This window comes from Stegodyphus dumicola, chromosome 12 (genome assembly GCF_044657685.1).
Source record: "Stegodyphus dumicola isolate Sdum_Otavi_A_Nest chromosome 12, ASM4465768v1".
NCBI classification, from domain to species: domain Eukaryota; kingdom Metazoa; phylum Arthropoda; class Arachnida; order Araneae; family Eresidae; genus Stegodyphus; species Stegodyphus dumicola.
The window spans coordinates 101528318-101546780 of record NC_140779.1 but is presented as its reverse complement, the minus strand read 5'-3'; the positions used below and the strand labels follow the sequence as shown (position 1 = coordinate 101546780).

At 35.4% G+C, this 18463-nt stretch overlaps 1 protein-coding gene across 1 annotated transcript in view; it reads left to right on the top strand.

Moving 5' to 3' along the window:
* LOC118191973 (nose resistant to fluoxetine protein 6-like) overlaps positions 1 to 18463 on the top strand; it is a 60049-nt gene that overhangs the window by 36530 nt on the left and 5056 nt on the right. Inside the window, exons 10-14 of the mRNA XM_035362845.2 lie at positions 2032 to 2111; positions 2401 to 2550; positions 3149 to 3275; positions 11101 to 11275; positions 16920 to 17062. Coding sequence (XP_035218736.1) covers positions 2032 to 2111; positions 2401 to 2550; positions 3149 to 3275; positions 11101 to 11275; positions 16920 to 17062 — 675 coding nt within the window. The remainder of the gene's footprint in view (positions 1 to 2031; positions 2112 to 2400; positions 2551 to 3148; positions 3276 to 11100; positions 11276 to 16919; positions 17063 to 18463) is intronic.

Genomic DNA, 18463 nt, shown 5'->3' with positions numbered 1-18463 from the left:
ATTGCTTAATATACAGGGTGACCATGATTTTGATCGTCGGATAACAAAATTAAATTGGAACGTAATTTTACGAAGTAATCATAGATATAGTTATAATAATAGCCACAGTATTACTGTATCTGTGGAAGTAACAGATGAAATAATTTATATCGATATAATCTTTGCTTCAAGGAATTTCGTTTGCTCTAATTTTTGGGAATGGCAGCAGAAAATTCGTTTGTTTACAGACAAAATGGCAACATGCATTAAAAAAGCAATGAGCGTCCTCTGGTTATGGGAAACGAAATACCCGAAATCAGTTTGGAGGCGATTCCGACATGAATTCAATAAACCTCCCTCGACGAAGCAATTAATAAAAACATGGTTAAAAAACTGTTTCGAAAGACCGGACATGTTTTGCATAAAGGAAGTGCAGGTAGGTCAAGCGTCGGTAATGAAAATATTTCCGTCGTTCGAGATGTGTTTGGTGCAGCTTCAGTAAAACCATTCTCAGTGCCAGCTTGCAAACAGGAATACTCATCTCGACAGTTGAAACTGACAAAAAATAAACAGTTGAAACTGACTGCGCATAATTTTCAGATTTGTTAACAAATCAAACTTAACGATCGAATCGTTTGTAAGGAATTTTCTGTAGACGTCTTGCCAGTACCGGATATCTCCTTTCTTAGAGATTTTGCTACAAAATTCTATATTCTTGCAGAAATTTTACGTAGTTTCTAACGCTGCTGGCAACAAAGGAAAAACTCAACCACTGCGGCTTAGAAATCTTCCAGGTGAAATAACGGAAGACAAGCCTACTGTAATCGGCAAGACGTACAGAATATTTTCGCAAAGAACTATAGTGCTCGAAGTCTGTAACTGATAACTACAGACTTACGTTTACTGTGACTATCAACAAATGCAGGTGAGCTTCAGAAACAAGAAAAATGGAAATGTATATAAGCAACACATATGTAGCAAAATGAATTTATGTAAAAGTAACAAAAGTAATGTGTATATTCTCAATGTAATGAAGAAAAACATAGGCTGTACAATTCGACAATTCAGTCAAACCAGAAATTGCCCAGATCAACATATACTATGGAACATATCGTGTAACAAATACTACTCTGTGATATCAGAAATAAAGTAGTCTCGTCCGAACCATAACCCGTAACCTCTTCGATTCAGACTCAGGAAATGGCCCCGTGGTGGTGTTAATTCTAAAGTTAGTTAGTGCTGGGGCGTTATTTGTGCAGTCCATGGTTAAATATGGTACTCCATTCGTTTCTACTACCTACCTACCTAACTATCAGGTTAGGAAAGCAGCATAGGACATAATTTTTACACAAAAAAGACAGGCTTTTCAGGGACATAACAAATGTGAAAACAATTCAAGCTAGTATTAATAGGTAAGTATAGAATTAAATTAATCAAAGCCCTAGACATTTGCCTTATTTGTCTATTATTTAATCCGGCACTGATACCGATGTTTATTTACGCTCTAAGAAATGCTGATCATCTTTAGAGGTGGTGACTATTAGAAGCTGGACAGCATGTCATGCAGATAAGAAGTAATTGCTTATGATATCGGCTGCTGTACGTTCTGTATTTATTCCACAATCACAGCTGAAATTCAATCAACCTACTTGAAAACAAATATCCTTGAAGCATTGTATTATAATTAAGCAGATTGATTCTGCTACAAAAGAAGTCCAGATCCTGATTTTATGAACACATTGACAATAAAAACGTTTATTATCAAATTAAATAACAATTCTAATTTAAAAGAAAATTACATGCAAATATCTGGCTCCGGTAGAAGGGTTGCCGCTAGATATTTTCCACTCGATGCAATATACGTTAGCTTGTAGATTATGTCGCTCAGTGCCAGTCTAATTTCTAAAAATTCTAGCGTTCCTAAATTTCACCGCACATATTGCACTGGCTTTACCGCCAGTCCTAACCTTTAGTTGTCTGTAGACCATAATTTAAGAATCGCTGCTTGAGTAAATTTTTCTGTTGCACATAAATAATCTTTCTCAATTTCAGTGCCTTATTCCCAGCTGGTACTTGGCAAACGATATGCAGTTTTACGCAATCAGCCCTTTATTTTTGATTGCATTGTATAAGTAAGTATCTTTTATTTATAATTATTTGATTAAGTAACCATTAACTATGAATGACGCTAGTCTCCGCTCTTTGTTACTAACATGAATATCAAAGAATTTATTTTCTGTTTGTATTTTACTTGCGTACTTGATACATACAATGAGTGAAATTGAAAAAGAAATTTTTTTAAATTTATTTTATTCTTAGCTTCAAAATGTATGAAACTATTTGTTCTTTAAATTATTCTTTCATATAACTGTGTTTTTACTGATTCATGATTTTCTTCATTTCCATTTCCTTTTATTTTAGGAAGCCCAAAATCGGTTATTCTCTTCTTGGAATATTTTTGTGTGGGACTTGGCTGGCTAATTTTTTTATTACATACAAATATGAGTTATTTGCTGGGATGAGTATGCTTGCTACCTCTGATAAAAGCCGTTTACAAGAAATTTTTGCCAAGTAAGCTTGTTTTTAGATTTCCGTTTGAATTTTACTTTTCCTTACCTCACTTCAGAGTTCTTTTTTACGATTAAACGATTAACTCTTTGCGGTAGTATGTCTGCTTTAAGCCACCAAAGCTTTTACCGTTCTTAGTCGTATTCATATGTCTGCTGTCAGCCACCAGAGTAAAGAACCATACTGATCTTATCTTATATTACTGTTTGTTCAACGAAAATTAATTCCAACCAGCATGATACTTATGTAGAAATTTAATATGACAGCAAAGGGTCAATTGCAAGGGTAATTTGCAAGTTATTTAATTTTACGCACGAGTATTTTAGGTAGTCTAACATACAAAACATTTCTAGTTCAGGGAAATTTTCAGTGAGGTTCTGCTGTAAACTCGCCATTTTGAAAACGAAACTCGATGTCTGCTAGAAGATATGCCACAAGCGAATTTAAAAATTTGATATATTTTTTTCAATTTGGGATTATTAAGAACACACGAGATTCATAATTTGGAAATTATAGGACTTTTAAATTCGATTAATCATTTGTAATAATCTTATACATTTTAAGCCAGCAAGCTACTTATATTTCTGTTCTTTATTTTTAGAAATAACAGCTACATGGATAAACTCTATCTGAAACCTTACACCAGAATTGGTCCGTATTTAATTGGTATATTTTTAGGCTATTTTATGTACGAAGCCAAAAATAAAAACAGAGGCAAAGATAATTGGGTAAGTAAATGTTAAATACTATCAAATAGGTATTAATAACATAATTAAGTATTGAAAAATTTCTGCATTCATAGAAAGAACATGTATATAAGTAGGGCTGGATTAGCCATTAAGCAATATAAGAACGTATTTAGGGCATCAAAGAAAGAGTTCACCACAAAAAGATTTTTAAGTATTCAGGTAAAAGGGCACCAAAATATTTCCCGTTGTTGGTTTTACCATGAAATGCCTACTGCGAGAGAAAGAAGGAAAAAACTGGAGTAATCGGTATGAGGGAGCACTAATATCTTCTAAGTGTTCAAGTCTTTTAAAGGTGTTAATCCGGTCCTGGGACTAAAGTTTAAAGCTGGGGAAAAATAAATAAACATTACATTTTAGATTGAATGACTTCTCGCTAGATAGAAAGAAAGGTATAATTACTAAGGAACTAGTATGGATTGTTTTGGACTGTTTTCCTTTCTCAAATTGCAGTTACATAATTAACTCCTAAATGCAAGAGAATGGAATTAATTTTAATTCTGATTTTAGTCTTATGATCTTACTTTATTAGATTTTCAAATTTTGAATTTTTAACGAAAACACATATGTATCTCTTTATTGATAGCTATTTAAGGTTTAATTTTCTTATTTTATTTTTTTACTGCTCCATTTCTTGTGATAATTTATGATAAGCAGCATGGCAGCAATTTGTAATTACATATAATTTTCATAAATATTTAAAGAAAAATAGTTAATGCTTACTTTTAATTTATTTCAATTCATCAGTATGATTTTTAAGATTCCACCGAACAGACGGTATAATGGTTAGGGGTGCCTATTGCGATTACCGAAGAGCCTGGGCTCGAATTCCGGAGAAGGCATGGTTGTAACCGTCTGTCCCTTCATAAGAGTCATTGGTGAACTCTTATTATATGCTTCCACAATGAAATGGCCACCATTTTTGGCCTTAGGAGTGGCCAATGCTGAATAAGCAAGTGCCCGCCATTGGGGGAGGGATTAAAACTTCATGTATGATGGATAAATGAAGGTATTTATGTCATAACAATTATGCAATTTTTCCTACTTATTTGCATCTTAGTTCTGGATGAAGGTGTTCCATGTTAAATCAATCAGTCATTTTATAAACACGTTGGTAGTAACATACAAATCAGCAATATAAAGTAATATCACATGATAATTGCAATTCATAATTATAAACATAACAAGATTTCAAACAAGTATACGACGGGAAACAATTATGTGAAAATAATTTTGACTTCAGGCAAAGAAAGATGTATACTCACTCGCGGCGAAAGTATTGTTGCGTTGAAAGACTGAATGCACAAGTCCGATAATAGGTTAATAAAATTTATTCTTATCAAAAGAAATATAACAAAAATCTGGAATTTTCCTCACAGAAAATTGTACAAGTGTTCACAATATCACGCAGTATAATCGTAGTTATACTTCAAACAATTAAAAATGTTAAAATACAACGCAATGCAAAGCATATCTAAAGAGAAAGCTAATTCAGATATCTCAGTTCACGCGGAACTATACTACTCGTACAACAACTATGCAACTGAACTCAACAATGCCAATGAGGAAAAATTTCGGAGTCCCTACGGTAATCAAACCATCTACCTCCACATCAGAAGAGTAATGAGGAGCAGGGCTGAGGGAAACCAGAAAAGAGGGGAGAGAAGAGAGGAGGAAAGCCTACATGGCTGGTGAGTTCATGGTACAACATCAGATCCTCGTTCCGAGACGGTGAGTGTTGGGAGAAATCACAGCTAAGTAAAAAAGATGATGAAGAATCATTGGCAATGGCAAATCTGAGAAGAATAAGGGTGGTAGGATGAAAGAGAAAAGTGAGAAAGAGCAGGTAACGTACCGGGGAGCGGTGCTGGAGACAGGAAAAGTTCGGGTTCCAAGATCATCTCCTGTGGCACCATCTATCTGCGTGAATGGAAGCTTGCCGGAAAGTCGAGATTAAGATTAGCTGATCAATGATGGAGTCGCCATCTAATGGTGGTGTCTGCAGAGATTAATCTTCTTCAGCAAATCTGATTGTCATCGCTGCTTGGAAACCAAATCTGAGTTTATCGGAGGCTGATTTTGCTTTCTTTACCTTTTCAATAAGAGAAATCACAGTTTTTAAAAAGTTCATGATTTTTCCATCTTGCATCCAGGTGAGGGCTTCATTAAAATCTTCAGGTGGAGGTTTGATTTTTCTTCTGATTTTATCACTGTAGGAAATTCCTGGAAGGGATTGTTGAACTGCATTCATCTCTTTGGTTGAAATACCAGGAAAATTTTCAGTATTGAGCTCAGGAACTTTCTGCATGAGAGTCTGTTTTTTTCTGCTCTGCGGGCTGTCTCTTTTGATCAAATCTTTTTTTGTAGGTGCTACACCCACGGTAGCTGCTGACATGGTCGTATCCGCAAAAAATACACTGGCTTCTCTTCCTTTTTGAGGGTATACTGGTTGGTTCGGTGCTGTTCGCCGCACTTACAGCATCTTAGCGGTTTATTGCAGCAGACTTGTGAGTGTCCGAATTCCTGACATTGGAAGCACTGTATTGGGAGCTTTCTAGGCGAGAACTTCTCGATGTTAACATTGAAGCTGAACATTCTGTTTACATAATGGATAGCATGACCTTCTGCATTTTTTAAAATTCTAATAGGTAAATGGGTAGTTTCTCAACAGTTTCTTGACGTCTACGAGTAAATTGCTTGACTTTTATTATTGGAAATTTACGTCTCGCAAGTTCGTTGAGTATGATTTCTTCCTTCACTGAGGCTGGGATTCCCTTAAGGATTACACGTAGCGGCTTTTCGCTTTCTAGGAGAAAAGAGTGGAACGATATGCTCTTGTCCACAAGTATTTTACACATTTTTCTATAGTCCGTCGTGTTTTTTGTGTAGATAAAGATGCTTTTTGCCTTCAAAGTTGATTCAAACTCCTCGGAACAGTTTTCCTGAAAAATTTCATCAATTTCCAACCAGTCTACGTCATTATGGGCTATAACAATGGGGGAAGGCGTTTCTTCGTAGTTAGCTCCTCCTTCATTCTCTATTGGTTGCTCTGCAAGGGTTTGGAATCTGTTTTGATGTGGAATATCCATGGGTTTGGGCTCTTTGGGATTTTAGCAACTTTTTTAGGCTTGATCCATTCATTCTCTGGGTTTTCCTCCGTCTGTTGATTTTTCTGGATTATTTTCAGTCGAAAGGTTGTTAGTACAAATTCGTTTTCTCATGGTTTCCGTCGGTAACATCCTGGGTGGATTGAATCCGATCGATCTGAGTTTTTCCATAAAATTATCCACTCCTTGTTGCAGTATCATGTTTCTCAGAAATTGTACGGTTTCCTGATTTGTCTCAACATGGTAAAGTTCAGTCTTATTTCCGAATTCGTTGTCTGATACATCAGTCGCAAGTGCATTAGATGCAACAGCTTCATTTTTGTCCTTTGTATAATTATTTGCTTCAGCTTTCTTAACCGGTTTGGGGGTTCGAAAAAGTTCTTGAATCTTTTTAGAAATACCTGCTGGTAATCCGATAGCAAAAGAAACATCCGATTCCGCATAGTCGCTGTTCTCCTGTAAGTCCGATCGTTCACTAAACGAGTAACTCATAGTGATACCCGAGGGTAGCACTGAGCTAAGAAAATTCTAACAAAATTCGATTTCAATATGAATCCGCTATTTGCAAAATGGCAGAACTAGCTAAATCAACAACAACACTTAACAACCTACTAACTGAACTCAGACGCTCTCTCTCCGGTTTTTATACCTTTCAAACGGTCGCGAGATATTTCTAGTAATTTCTCCTTTTCGAAATTTCTGGAAAACAATAACAGGATGGAATTACGGTTACAGCTAACATAGTGGTTAATTACATTTATTCAATTTCGATACAAATTACCGAGATAACCATTTACTCAATGTTAAATGCACGTGCCCGATTTCTTACTTTTCCGGCATAGCTTTCTCTTAAAATTTGTCTTGCGCTGCATTGCACGAGGAAATATAACAATTTTAATTCTACTAAAATTAATTATCTGAATACAATATTCATAACAATATCATTGCTATGAAAGCCATTCGCTTTGTTTCTGCAGGTACTGAATTTTTCAAAATTTTTAAGTTAAATCAACGCAACTGCCTTTTAAATTTTATGAATTCGACTAAAATGAGAACGTACACGAGATTGAATTTCGAGATGAATGGAGACTCGCACATGTGACAAGGGGTCGTTTAGCTAGCTACATTGCAACAAATCTCAACGAAATTATAAGTACTCTTCCATTAAATTGCACATAAAAATATTTCTCATACAATGATACATACCTTATGAAACACGGTGTCCGCATATTAACCCGAAAGGGAAAATTAAGTCCATGTATCGCAAAACGAACAGCAAAAAATTCGAACCAGGTTTCTTTGATAAATAATGATTCCAATTTCATCTTACTTAAGGAGAAAGAATATTATTGTTGCGTTTTTCTTTTCTGACACCAGGTGTTACGTTATTTTCTTCCTTCACGTTCGTACGGGGTTCGTGAGGATTTGGGGTGAATAATGACTATACTACTTCATGAAGTATCGAAACACACTTTATTGGCCATTATTGTCAGGACAGCTGCAAAACACGTTTTTACAGTCGTCGATGAACTACTATGTGTCTATAAACACACAGACACGATCAGCGACACAGCCTCCAGGTTATCAGGCTATCACGGTGGAGACAGCTTCACGGCAAAGCACTAGAGTACAGCTCCCGACTCTGCTTGGTCGTTCTCGGAACTCCACGTACTCTCGAGACTCTCCACTCTACAACTCACGATGCACTCGACTACGCACAGAGCACACCTCCCGACTCCTCGGTTCAGTCGTTCCCGGAGCTCAACACGCTCTCTCGACGATTCACTACGAGACTATTTCGGTGCATTCGACGACCCACTCGGCACTCGCTATCCGGCTGTCAACTCGATCGACTCCGCAGGGATTGATTCGCTAGACGAGACACCAACTTGATACTAACTGCGGACCAGCAGGGTTTATATAGCTTTCGGCTTGTGTTCGAGAACATTCTGGCTAAACTGGTAAGAATTCGTTCCAGAAGGTTCTCCATCCGTCCGTGGTATATCGCCAATTTTGTCGCCAGATGTGGCAACCCTGCGTTCCCTTGCCATTTTATGGCAACCCTAAACTGCTTTGCGGGGAAGCCATCTCACCGCGCCTGCACATTTCGTAACAATATGTATACAGTCTGTTGCTGCGTTATTAACCTAGTTTTATATATTTAAATTTATTTGTATATTCTTTGTGCTTATTTTGTGACATGTTATATGAGGTATTTTGTTAGAAATAAATTACCAAATATATTTGAAATTAATTAGGTAAAAAGAATTTGAAATTCAATTAGCTTTTTACCTAATTGAATATTATCTTACTTAATATTATTAATTAATTTAATATTATTTCCTTTTTTGCTGAAAAAAACTGGCATAGCACTCAAAAACTGCATTTCACATTCTAAATGCCGTTCGAGTTTTTATTCATTCGTGCATGCGTGAAGTATTTTAATTATCATAGAATGATTAATTGTTAAGTAGAATCGGCTTTAATCACATTCAGTAGTGAATTCTAATTAGAGAAATGTACTGTAGTTTAATATGAATATACTTATAAAAATACTCACTATTTAAAGAATATGCATACAACCAATTAATTATAATTCAGTTTTCATTACTATTACTTTAACTATGCATTTGCTGTCTAGCAACAAATTAATAACACATTCAATATAGATCAATTATTCATTCCTTAATTGTATTAAATGTTTTTAACACTGTGATATTATTAATATTCTAGAATTCCACAAATTGCATACAATTTTAAAAACAGTTCTTCTATGTAAAAAAAGTTATAAAGCAACAGTGTAGACCAATGGTCTCAAACTCATGATCTCGAAACAACTTTACGTCAGCGAAAACATTTCAATTATGCATTTCTTGTAAATACAGTTTTAGAGACATACAGATCTAAATGCGCGGTTTTTAATGAAGGACCACGTTCGTTATGCGGGACATTTTTTCGGCTAGCGTATGTATTGGTTATGCGAGGCCTGCAGTACGTTATACATACCAGTGATGTAGCAGAAGGGACAGCATACTTGAAATATATGCCGATGGCTCTAAGACTGATGACGGTACAGCCAGTATCTTCTGCGCAAAGATGGGGAAGTCTGTGTTTTTCAATGGTCAACAAGACTCAGACGCATTAATTCTATCTTTCAGACAGAATTATTCGCAGTTCTACAAGCAGTGAAACGGGTTGTTTATAGAAACTCTATAACAGTCATTTGAACTGGCAGTGTATCTAGTAAAGCTATTATTGATGAAGCCTCTCAAAACGTCGTCGTATATGCCACAATGGAACTTCTTCTCTATAAAGATGGCATCATCACCATGCCATGAATCACAGCTCTGTTAGAGTGCGAGAGAAATGAAAGGGCCGAAAAGCAGTGGCGTACCTTTCGGAAGCTTCCCCAAGCGCAGCATCCAGAGGATGCAAAGTAATGTTCTCCATTGCATTCTGGCTAATAACAGGTTGTGTAAAATCTTCAGTTGTTCCTGTGCACTGAAATTCTTACAAACGTCTACACCGACAAATTTGAAAAGGCGGCAACAGCCTACACTTTACCAGCCACCGGTAGTTTCAATGTTGATACCAAATCAGAGTTATAACTTGAAGGGGGGGGGAAGTGAAAATCAATGCGGATAACATCTAGAAACGACAATGGGACAAACAGACTAGGGAGCATATCACCCATAACTATTTTCCACTAGTCTCTTCACCCCTAAAATCATAAAGCTCCATACTGACGTGGCTCTGCTTTGAACACTGCCTGACATCGGCCAATGTAGTAAATAGGTTCGGCCATAGGGATTCGGATCAGTGTTCCTGTCATATAAAGTAGGCTACCTGAGACATTATTTATCCTAAACACAGAGCATGCATCTTTCAGAACTTTCTGCAAAAGGAAATCTTTAGATCTGGAGAGCTCAACTACTGGAAAATTAAAAATGGCTAAAGAAAGCTCAGAAAGTAATTGCAGATATCAATACCATTACAGACAGTCTTTCTTTATACTCTTCCTCACAGCATAATACTTTTAATTTAGGACTGTATATTGGAAAATACATTATTCAATCTTACACATAATTATTTGATCTTTTTCGTAGTTCTCATTTATTCATATTTTTATATCTATTTTGTAAAACGAAGTTTTTCTTTTTTTTTTCACTTTGTCTATACCGTGATCTTGTAAATATTTCAGGAAGTTATTATTCTGTTCTTTGGTCATATTCTGTAAAATAGTTTCTTTTGATGTAGATAATTCTATAATTACTGTAGTGCAGCTTTTAAGTTTATAATCTACTGTTCGAACGTAGCAACACAGAACCCCAATCTACTTGCTTCCAGGGCCTTGTATAACCATATAACTTAACAGATGCCGAATCATGTCACCTATCCAGCCCTCCCGGCCCGGCGCACAGCTAATATATTTTCTCTTCCAGAGGATTCACAACAGCTTAACCATTAACAGCAGGTCTATTATCCTGATGGAGGTGTAGAGATGCAGATTATCATGCATTTATTTCTCGACATGTTATTTATTGAGTCATTATCAAGATGTCCAAAGGTTAGAGAAAAAGAAAGATAATCACAGTATTCGAAGGGCATGAAAAATATTTTTCACTTTTATTGCAATATTGCAAAGTAGTTTATATGTATATAAAGTTTAAATTTTAATGTCTGTCGTTTTCACTTTCTAGGTAACTTTATGCTGTGGATGGATTATTGCTCTAACTATCACATTAAGTTCTATTTTTGGTTTGTATCACACAGATCCATCATTAATTGCAATTTGTTTTTATAACGCATTCAGTCGTCTATGTTTTGCATCTGGATTATCTTGGATTATTTACCTTTGCCTTACAAAACAAGCAGGTATGCATGTAAACTATATATGTATTTTAATTTGAGACTTAATAATAAAAGTGCAAAATAAGAATAAAACTCATGCTTCATAATCGAAAGATAAATCAAAAGCACATTCTAATCTTAAGATAAAACTTGTTCCCAACTGCAAAATTTAAATTTTTTCCCCCAGATTACCATTACAGACAGTCTTTCTTTATACTCTTCCTCACAGCATAATACTTTTAATTTAGGACTGTATATTGGAAAATACATTATTCAATCTTACACATAATTATTTGATCTTTTTCGTAGTTCTCATTTATTCATATTTTTATATCTATTTTGTAAAACGAAGTTTTTCTTTTTTTTTTCACTTTTTTCACCAGATTAGTTTTATAAGACCTGAACTAAATACGAGCATTTAAGTCATTTTTATTTATATATATCAAAGGGAAATTTCCCTTTGATATATTATTAAGATTTAAAACAATTGTTTTCTTACAAAATCTTAAAAGTTTCTAGATAAACAAATCTTAAAAGTTTCTAGATAAAGTTATAGGGTTGTCGTTCATCTTCTAATGCTACTTTATTCCTAAAAAACTGTAACAGACGTGAAACGAGTTGCTGCTATGTCTGAGACAGAATGGCAAATTTTTAGAAAGATTATAAAAACAATCTTTTTATTTAAACAGAGCTTTGAATATAAAAGGCCGATTTTGAGCTACAGCTACCACAGCATGTGGAAATGCAAATTAAAATAAGCACATTCAATAATTTTAAACTTTTGAGCAGCAATCTAAGATTACACAACTAAATACTAAAGCTGGGTCCATAAATTTACCGGACCATCGGATTTAAAGTATTGGCGGCGAGAGCCTGCTAAGCCGAATAATTATAACTGCTAGAGCTGGTAGAAACTAGCTATGCCAGAAACACTCAAAAATCCTCCGCTTAAATATAATTTAAGATAATAAATAAAATATATTTATTAAATAAATTTAATAATCCTCCGCTTAAATATAATCCAACTAATTTGTATTCTGGTGAGGAATACGGAAAACAGAAGTTACTGGTTAATAAGCATAAGATACTTTACATTTTCCTCCACTAGAATTTAAGTAATCGCAACGAAGGTCTTTAAAGATCTTGTTAAGATTTTAAATTCTAAACTTACAAAATGAGCTAACTTTTAGAATCACCAAGTTAAATGTCTAATTCTAAAATTATGATAAAAGTTGGGATATTCCTTGTACAATTTTCATGCAAGAACTGTTAAGTTCACATATCATCTCCTTCCAGGAATCAAGAAGGAAAAATACTTTAGCAAAGACATACTGCGTAATCTTACATACTACGTAAGGACATCAGGGCAACGTAAAGATGCCCCACTATTAAACCCTTGCCACCGGTCTGTACAACGCTTAACACGAGACATGCAGTGCTTCTCAAGGTTCAGACTACACATAAACTCTGCCATCCGCTTGCAGCAACTGGAATCTCGATTCGTCCGACCAGACGACACATTTTCCATCTAAGGGCGGCGTGATTTGGTTACCTGCAATTGCAGCAATCCATGTCTTCCAATTAATAGTGGAATCCGAGAACAGCGGCACCTATTGTAAGCGAATTGTGCCAGTCTTGTGCAAATGCTGAATGAAGTAACTGCATTAAAATCTGTCGTAAGGTTGCCGTTCTACCTGTACCTATCGATACGATAGCTCGTATAGCAGTTAGTGACGCAGACTGCCGTACCGATGGACCTGAGTTTGAATCCCGGAGAAGGCATGGATATTATTTGTAACGAACAGTGTTATGTGAGGCAAAGGAACAATATATAAATATATGGACAAAATACATGGCGAGCTGAAAGCTCTCTCGAGAGGTTGATGGTAGGGGAAGATGAGACGCTCTTGGATCGCCCCCGGGGTTTTCCCTCAAAACTGGGGCAGAACTGCACAGTTAACGGGGAGGGATCATATCTGAACGGCCCCAATGGCGAAATTCTGGTATTTCGCTCATTTCTCCCTGTACCTTCGATACGACACGACAGAGACTCCAATCATTTCTCGCCTCAGTCACTGATTTATATCACAATTTTGTATGATTCACACCGGTTTTCCTGCTTTTGAGATACTGTTGGTATACCCGTAGTACAGAACTGCAAGATGTTGCCAGCAATTCGGTGGTTGCTGATATCGAACATCCGGCCTTGCAAGCACCGACAATTTGTCCGCGACGAAACTCGCTTAGATCGTTGTTTTTATCCATTATAACAACGTCTGGCGTGCCCATCAGAGCTCTGTTACACTCTCTTGTAATAAATAGATAAATAAAATAAAAACAGAGCACGATGAAGAAAGTGGCTGTTTTTATTGAAATTAAATAGCAATTGCACATTCTATGCTCAAATCAGCAAATGATGAGCCCTGGGCTACGAAGCATGTTTGTAAACGTTGAGGTAAAGATGATTTCTAATCTCATCCTGCGATACACGGTGCCAGAAATTTCTCAATTGTTGCTCCACATCTGCGACATTTTGCGGGTTCCATATCTGGTGACCTACCATATGCCATACAGGTTCGATTGGCAAAAGGCCCGGTGACCTTGCTGGCCAAGGAAACGTATCAACAGCTCGAAGATAGGGCAGGCATATTACAACTCCCTTCATCCGGACTTGCGAACAAAATTATAATCAGTGACAGAGTTTAAACAGGTTGATAAGCCCCATCTCCAAACGGACTAGCTGCTTTGTCGGTGGAGATAAAGAAATATGCCATCCGTGTGGAGTCTAGCATTATCTTGTTGGAAACTGGCGCGCCATGAAGGGTAACGCAAATGATAGAAGGATGTCATCAATATTATTATTGGGCTGTTAAAGTTGTATGCAGGATAACGTGAGTCGACCAGCTACCCTAAAAGTTAGCACCCCACACCATCACACCAGGGATAACAATGTATGCCTCTGTTAAACAAAGGCTGATTGGGATCGCTGGCCCTGGCCCTTTTACATACGGACTTGATGGTCATTTGCTCTAAGACTGAAGCAGTATTAATGGCTGAACACTATGTGATGCCAGTCGGCTGCCAGCAATGGTGATCAGTTACGATACCACTCCAGATGACTATTACGATGTTGTGGGGTTAAAGGCGAATGTCTTAAAGTCGTATCACTCACTTAAGAACAACTCTTCAGAACAGTTTTTCAGCTTTGCCACACGATATTGAAACAGCCAATCACCGCGGATCATTTTGGGATTACCACGTAATGGTAAACCAGTTGTTCAATACACTGGTTGATGATAGCTGATTGGTTGTTGAAAACGAACAACTTACATTGGCAAAAGAAATGAAATCGTGCACCTTTCTTTCAATGGTAAAACATGTAGAAAAACTGTACGACATAAATAGACATGTGATACCAGCCTTTAAAGGTAGCTGCGAGTGTCGTGAGATGTTGAAAGGTGCCAAGAGTGGTAAGGAAAGGGCTGTAGCATACTGAATAGCGGTCAATCATGCCGTTAGGGCAGTTCGGGACTGTCGCATATTCATCCGATCTTGACTCGCATTCGCGTACCTTCACCATTTTGTAGCAACCATTGCTGCCAGCACCCTTGCACAACCGTGTCTGTACGGTGCAGGATGGAGGCCTATTACTTGGTATGTTCAGTCCGTTTGACTACTATGCGACAACATTCGTCTATAAAGTCTTCGAAAACGTCGTAATGGCATAATTTTTTGTGTCTACAGGAAACTGCAACGCCGAGAATGAGGAAAGATAAATCGTCCACAATTTTTACCTGTTTTTCAGAATTCTAGTGGCGTAAGTAGAAACAGAACTATGACTGAAGTTAACACTTATTGTCCTAGAAAATTTAATCATTTTCATATAAATAATTTAATCCTTTGCATATAAAATTTCGAGATGATCGGATTATTTCTTAAGAGTGCTTTTATTTACAAAAGTCGTTAATCCGGACTCGTCGGGTCTTCGGCGATTCCGGATTATAGATCATCAATTTAAATCTGGTAAGATGGCAAGCAGAAATTATAAAATTAAAAATATGAAACCGTAATTTATGAAATAAAGAACAATTATTATCTAAAGGGCATCAAAATTTACAAAAAAGGAAGCTTAATATTTATTTTTTTACTTTATTAAACATTTATTTCAATGTAAGTTGTTTAAGTCGCTTTGTTTTATGTGATAATACTTTCTCTTTAATTCTATAAACAGACATAATTTCTTGTTCAGTTACAAAGTTCCGCTGTTCAGGTCCTATAATTGCTGTGTCGAGAATACCGATTAATTTGTCAATCGAAATTTTTTCGTTTTCAATAACCTCTGCGTCACTTTTTTCACTATCGGAAACGAATTATAATGACGAGGAATTTGATTTAAATCATATCAAAGACGGAGTACATCGAGATGAAATGCTACATTTAGTAAGGAATTATAAGCCAAATAAAATAAAAACATCTGCTCTGAAGATAAGCATAGTGCTGACAGATTAACTTCCAGTTCATTGCGAGCCGCGGCGTTTCCCCTCACCCCGCCGCAGAGCAGCGTGAAATTGATAAATAGATTTCGGAATAGTTAGATAAACAAAGGATATGCCTTTATCCATTTTTTGCAGCAATTCTACTTTTTGTTTGATGGACATCGAAACAGACTTTCGCTTTGTAGATCCTTTGGGAGCTCCAGCATCGGAAATTCTATTTGACATAATCGAAAGTTCAAGCTTACTTTTATAAAATTGCTCTAACAGTCTGCAAAAAATAATAAGCCGGATCCAATTCCAAGATTAAGGAACAACGCAATCTGCAACATTAACTGAAATAGATAATTAGATAATTTTAGCTTATACCGTTCGTTATACATTAAACGCGCATGCGCAACCGTAAAAGCCTTACGCGCATGCGCAGAAAGTTTGCAGCTTTGAGGTCCAGATTATAGATCATTCCGGATTATGGGTGTCCGAATTAACGACTTTTGACTGCATTTATTTACTACAAAAGAGTGTATTTATACTCTGTGGCACCAATGGATCACAAGTCACAGGTCCTCATTGTGCTATTTATATAATCGCACAGTAGTTGTGTATAATTTGTTTTTTCAGTGTATATGAATTCCAGCAGGTTCATGTTTTCATTACTGCTAATTTGCCTAACAGATATAAATATTTTACTAATAAGTTGGAGTTATTAGTCATAGTAATTCTGCCCGTTTTAAAAAAAATTCTCAGAACATTTTTGCTTCCAATATATGCCAGGAGTAGATACAATACTGCGAGAATATAATATATAGGATTCATTCAAATTCTTTCTCCCTCCAAAAGGAGTTTATATTCGCCTTATTAGGCAATATAAATTATATTTCCTTCTACTAAAACAGCATGAACCTTACGGGATTACATTGAAAGACAAGAAGTTCATGGACTACAGATTGGAAACCTGTAGAAGTACAATTAATTACGAGTTCAGAATCCAAACTGAGCTAAAATGCTCTTTCAGGTTCCCAAATTTAATTACTTACAGAACCTACTTAATAAATGCATCCAGAATTTTTATTTCTAGTTTCATACATCCTATCTGTTATATAATTGACGGATGATTTTCAACATTAAAATGTGTTTACTTGAATAAAATACCTCGTTTTTTTATTTTCTTTTAGGTGCTATTGATAGCATTCTTTCATACAAGTTATTCATACCATTAAGCAGACTAACTTACTGTGCATATCTGATTCATTTCCCGATGATACTAGGATATTCTGCAGCTCTCAAAAGTCCTTTGGATTTCTCTCACTCATCTACGGTTTGTATCAATATATATGCATTAACTGCTACTTCAAAGAAATAAAATTTATATCCTTTTAAAAATTAATGTATGTTTTAAATGATGTTAAATGATAAAAATAGTAGGAGGTTATTGGTCATTTTAGAATTCGGAAGTTGTCAGCTAACTTATTTCTGTTATTTAATTTAAGGTTTAGTAATGTTTCACAAAAAATTCCTCACCTTTTTCAAAGATATTCAATAATGGGGTACTAGCATATTTATATATCTCTTTCTCTGCACATATATTTATATATCTCTTTCTCTCTATATATATTAATTACCCAATACTTACTTTATATTTTGCAATGTTCACGCACAAAAAAAAAAAAAAAAAAAAAAAAAAAAAAAACTTTTCAATTACTATTAAGATTTTATTCATTAGAAAGTACGTAAATCTTTTGAAAACTATTAATAAAAATATTTTTAAGCAAATGTGTTCTACAAATTTTGTTAAAACTTTCATTATAGTATTTTAATTAGAGCAGGGTTTAGAGAAGTATAAATATATTTGCATTTATTACAATCTAAAAAGTATAAAACTTTTTAGAAACAGCTAAATGACTTTACTATAGTCTTTCTTTTGCCCTCCCACAAATCTGAATTTACAGTCATATTAAAAAAAAAAAAAAAAAAAAATCACATATTATGTTCAGTGTCTGATGAAGTAAACAATTTAGCTCCATAAATCCAGCATACATTGTTGCAAATAATAGATAAGAACAAGCAAAAATTATATAGTTAACATATGAATTATTCAAAATCATTGTTACAACAAGTTGTGCAAATAACTAATCAATATTTTATAAAGTAAAAAAAACATCAATAAAAATAAATAAAAGCACTGGCAACAAACAGTAGACAAATCTCTGCCTTTGATGATGGTTGTAGTGCTTAAAGCTATTAAATTAATTAATGGATGCTATTAAATTCTGCATCACTTCATGACATATTTCATGCAACCAAACTTGAAAAAGTACTTTCTAACATCAGTATGTCAAGTTTCTTATTAAACACCTCCACAATCATCTTGTTCCAAAGATTTTCTACAGGCTCTAAATCTCGACTACTTCCAGATCATGCCACCCGTATGGCTACTATTATCCTGTAATATTTTTTTAAGCCCGGGAAATGGTAACCAAGTATAAAAGTCAAAACATATATACAGTTATGCATTGTTAAAGATGCAAGACAACAACAATCATGCATCTTTTACCTACCGATTTGGTTTTATGGTACAAAGCAGAACCATCTCAGAAAATGAAGTGAAGTATCCAAATTACTCTTGAATTTTCTCTGAAAAGATTTATACAAGAGGATATCTGCATAAACAATGCAGGAACTGATAGCAAAGTAGGCGAAGAATGTCCTGACCATCCAA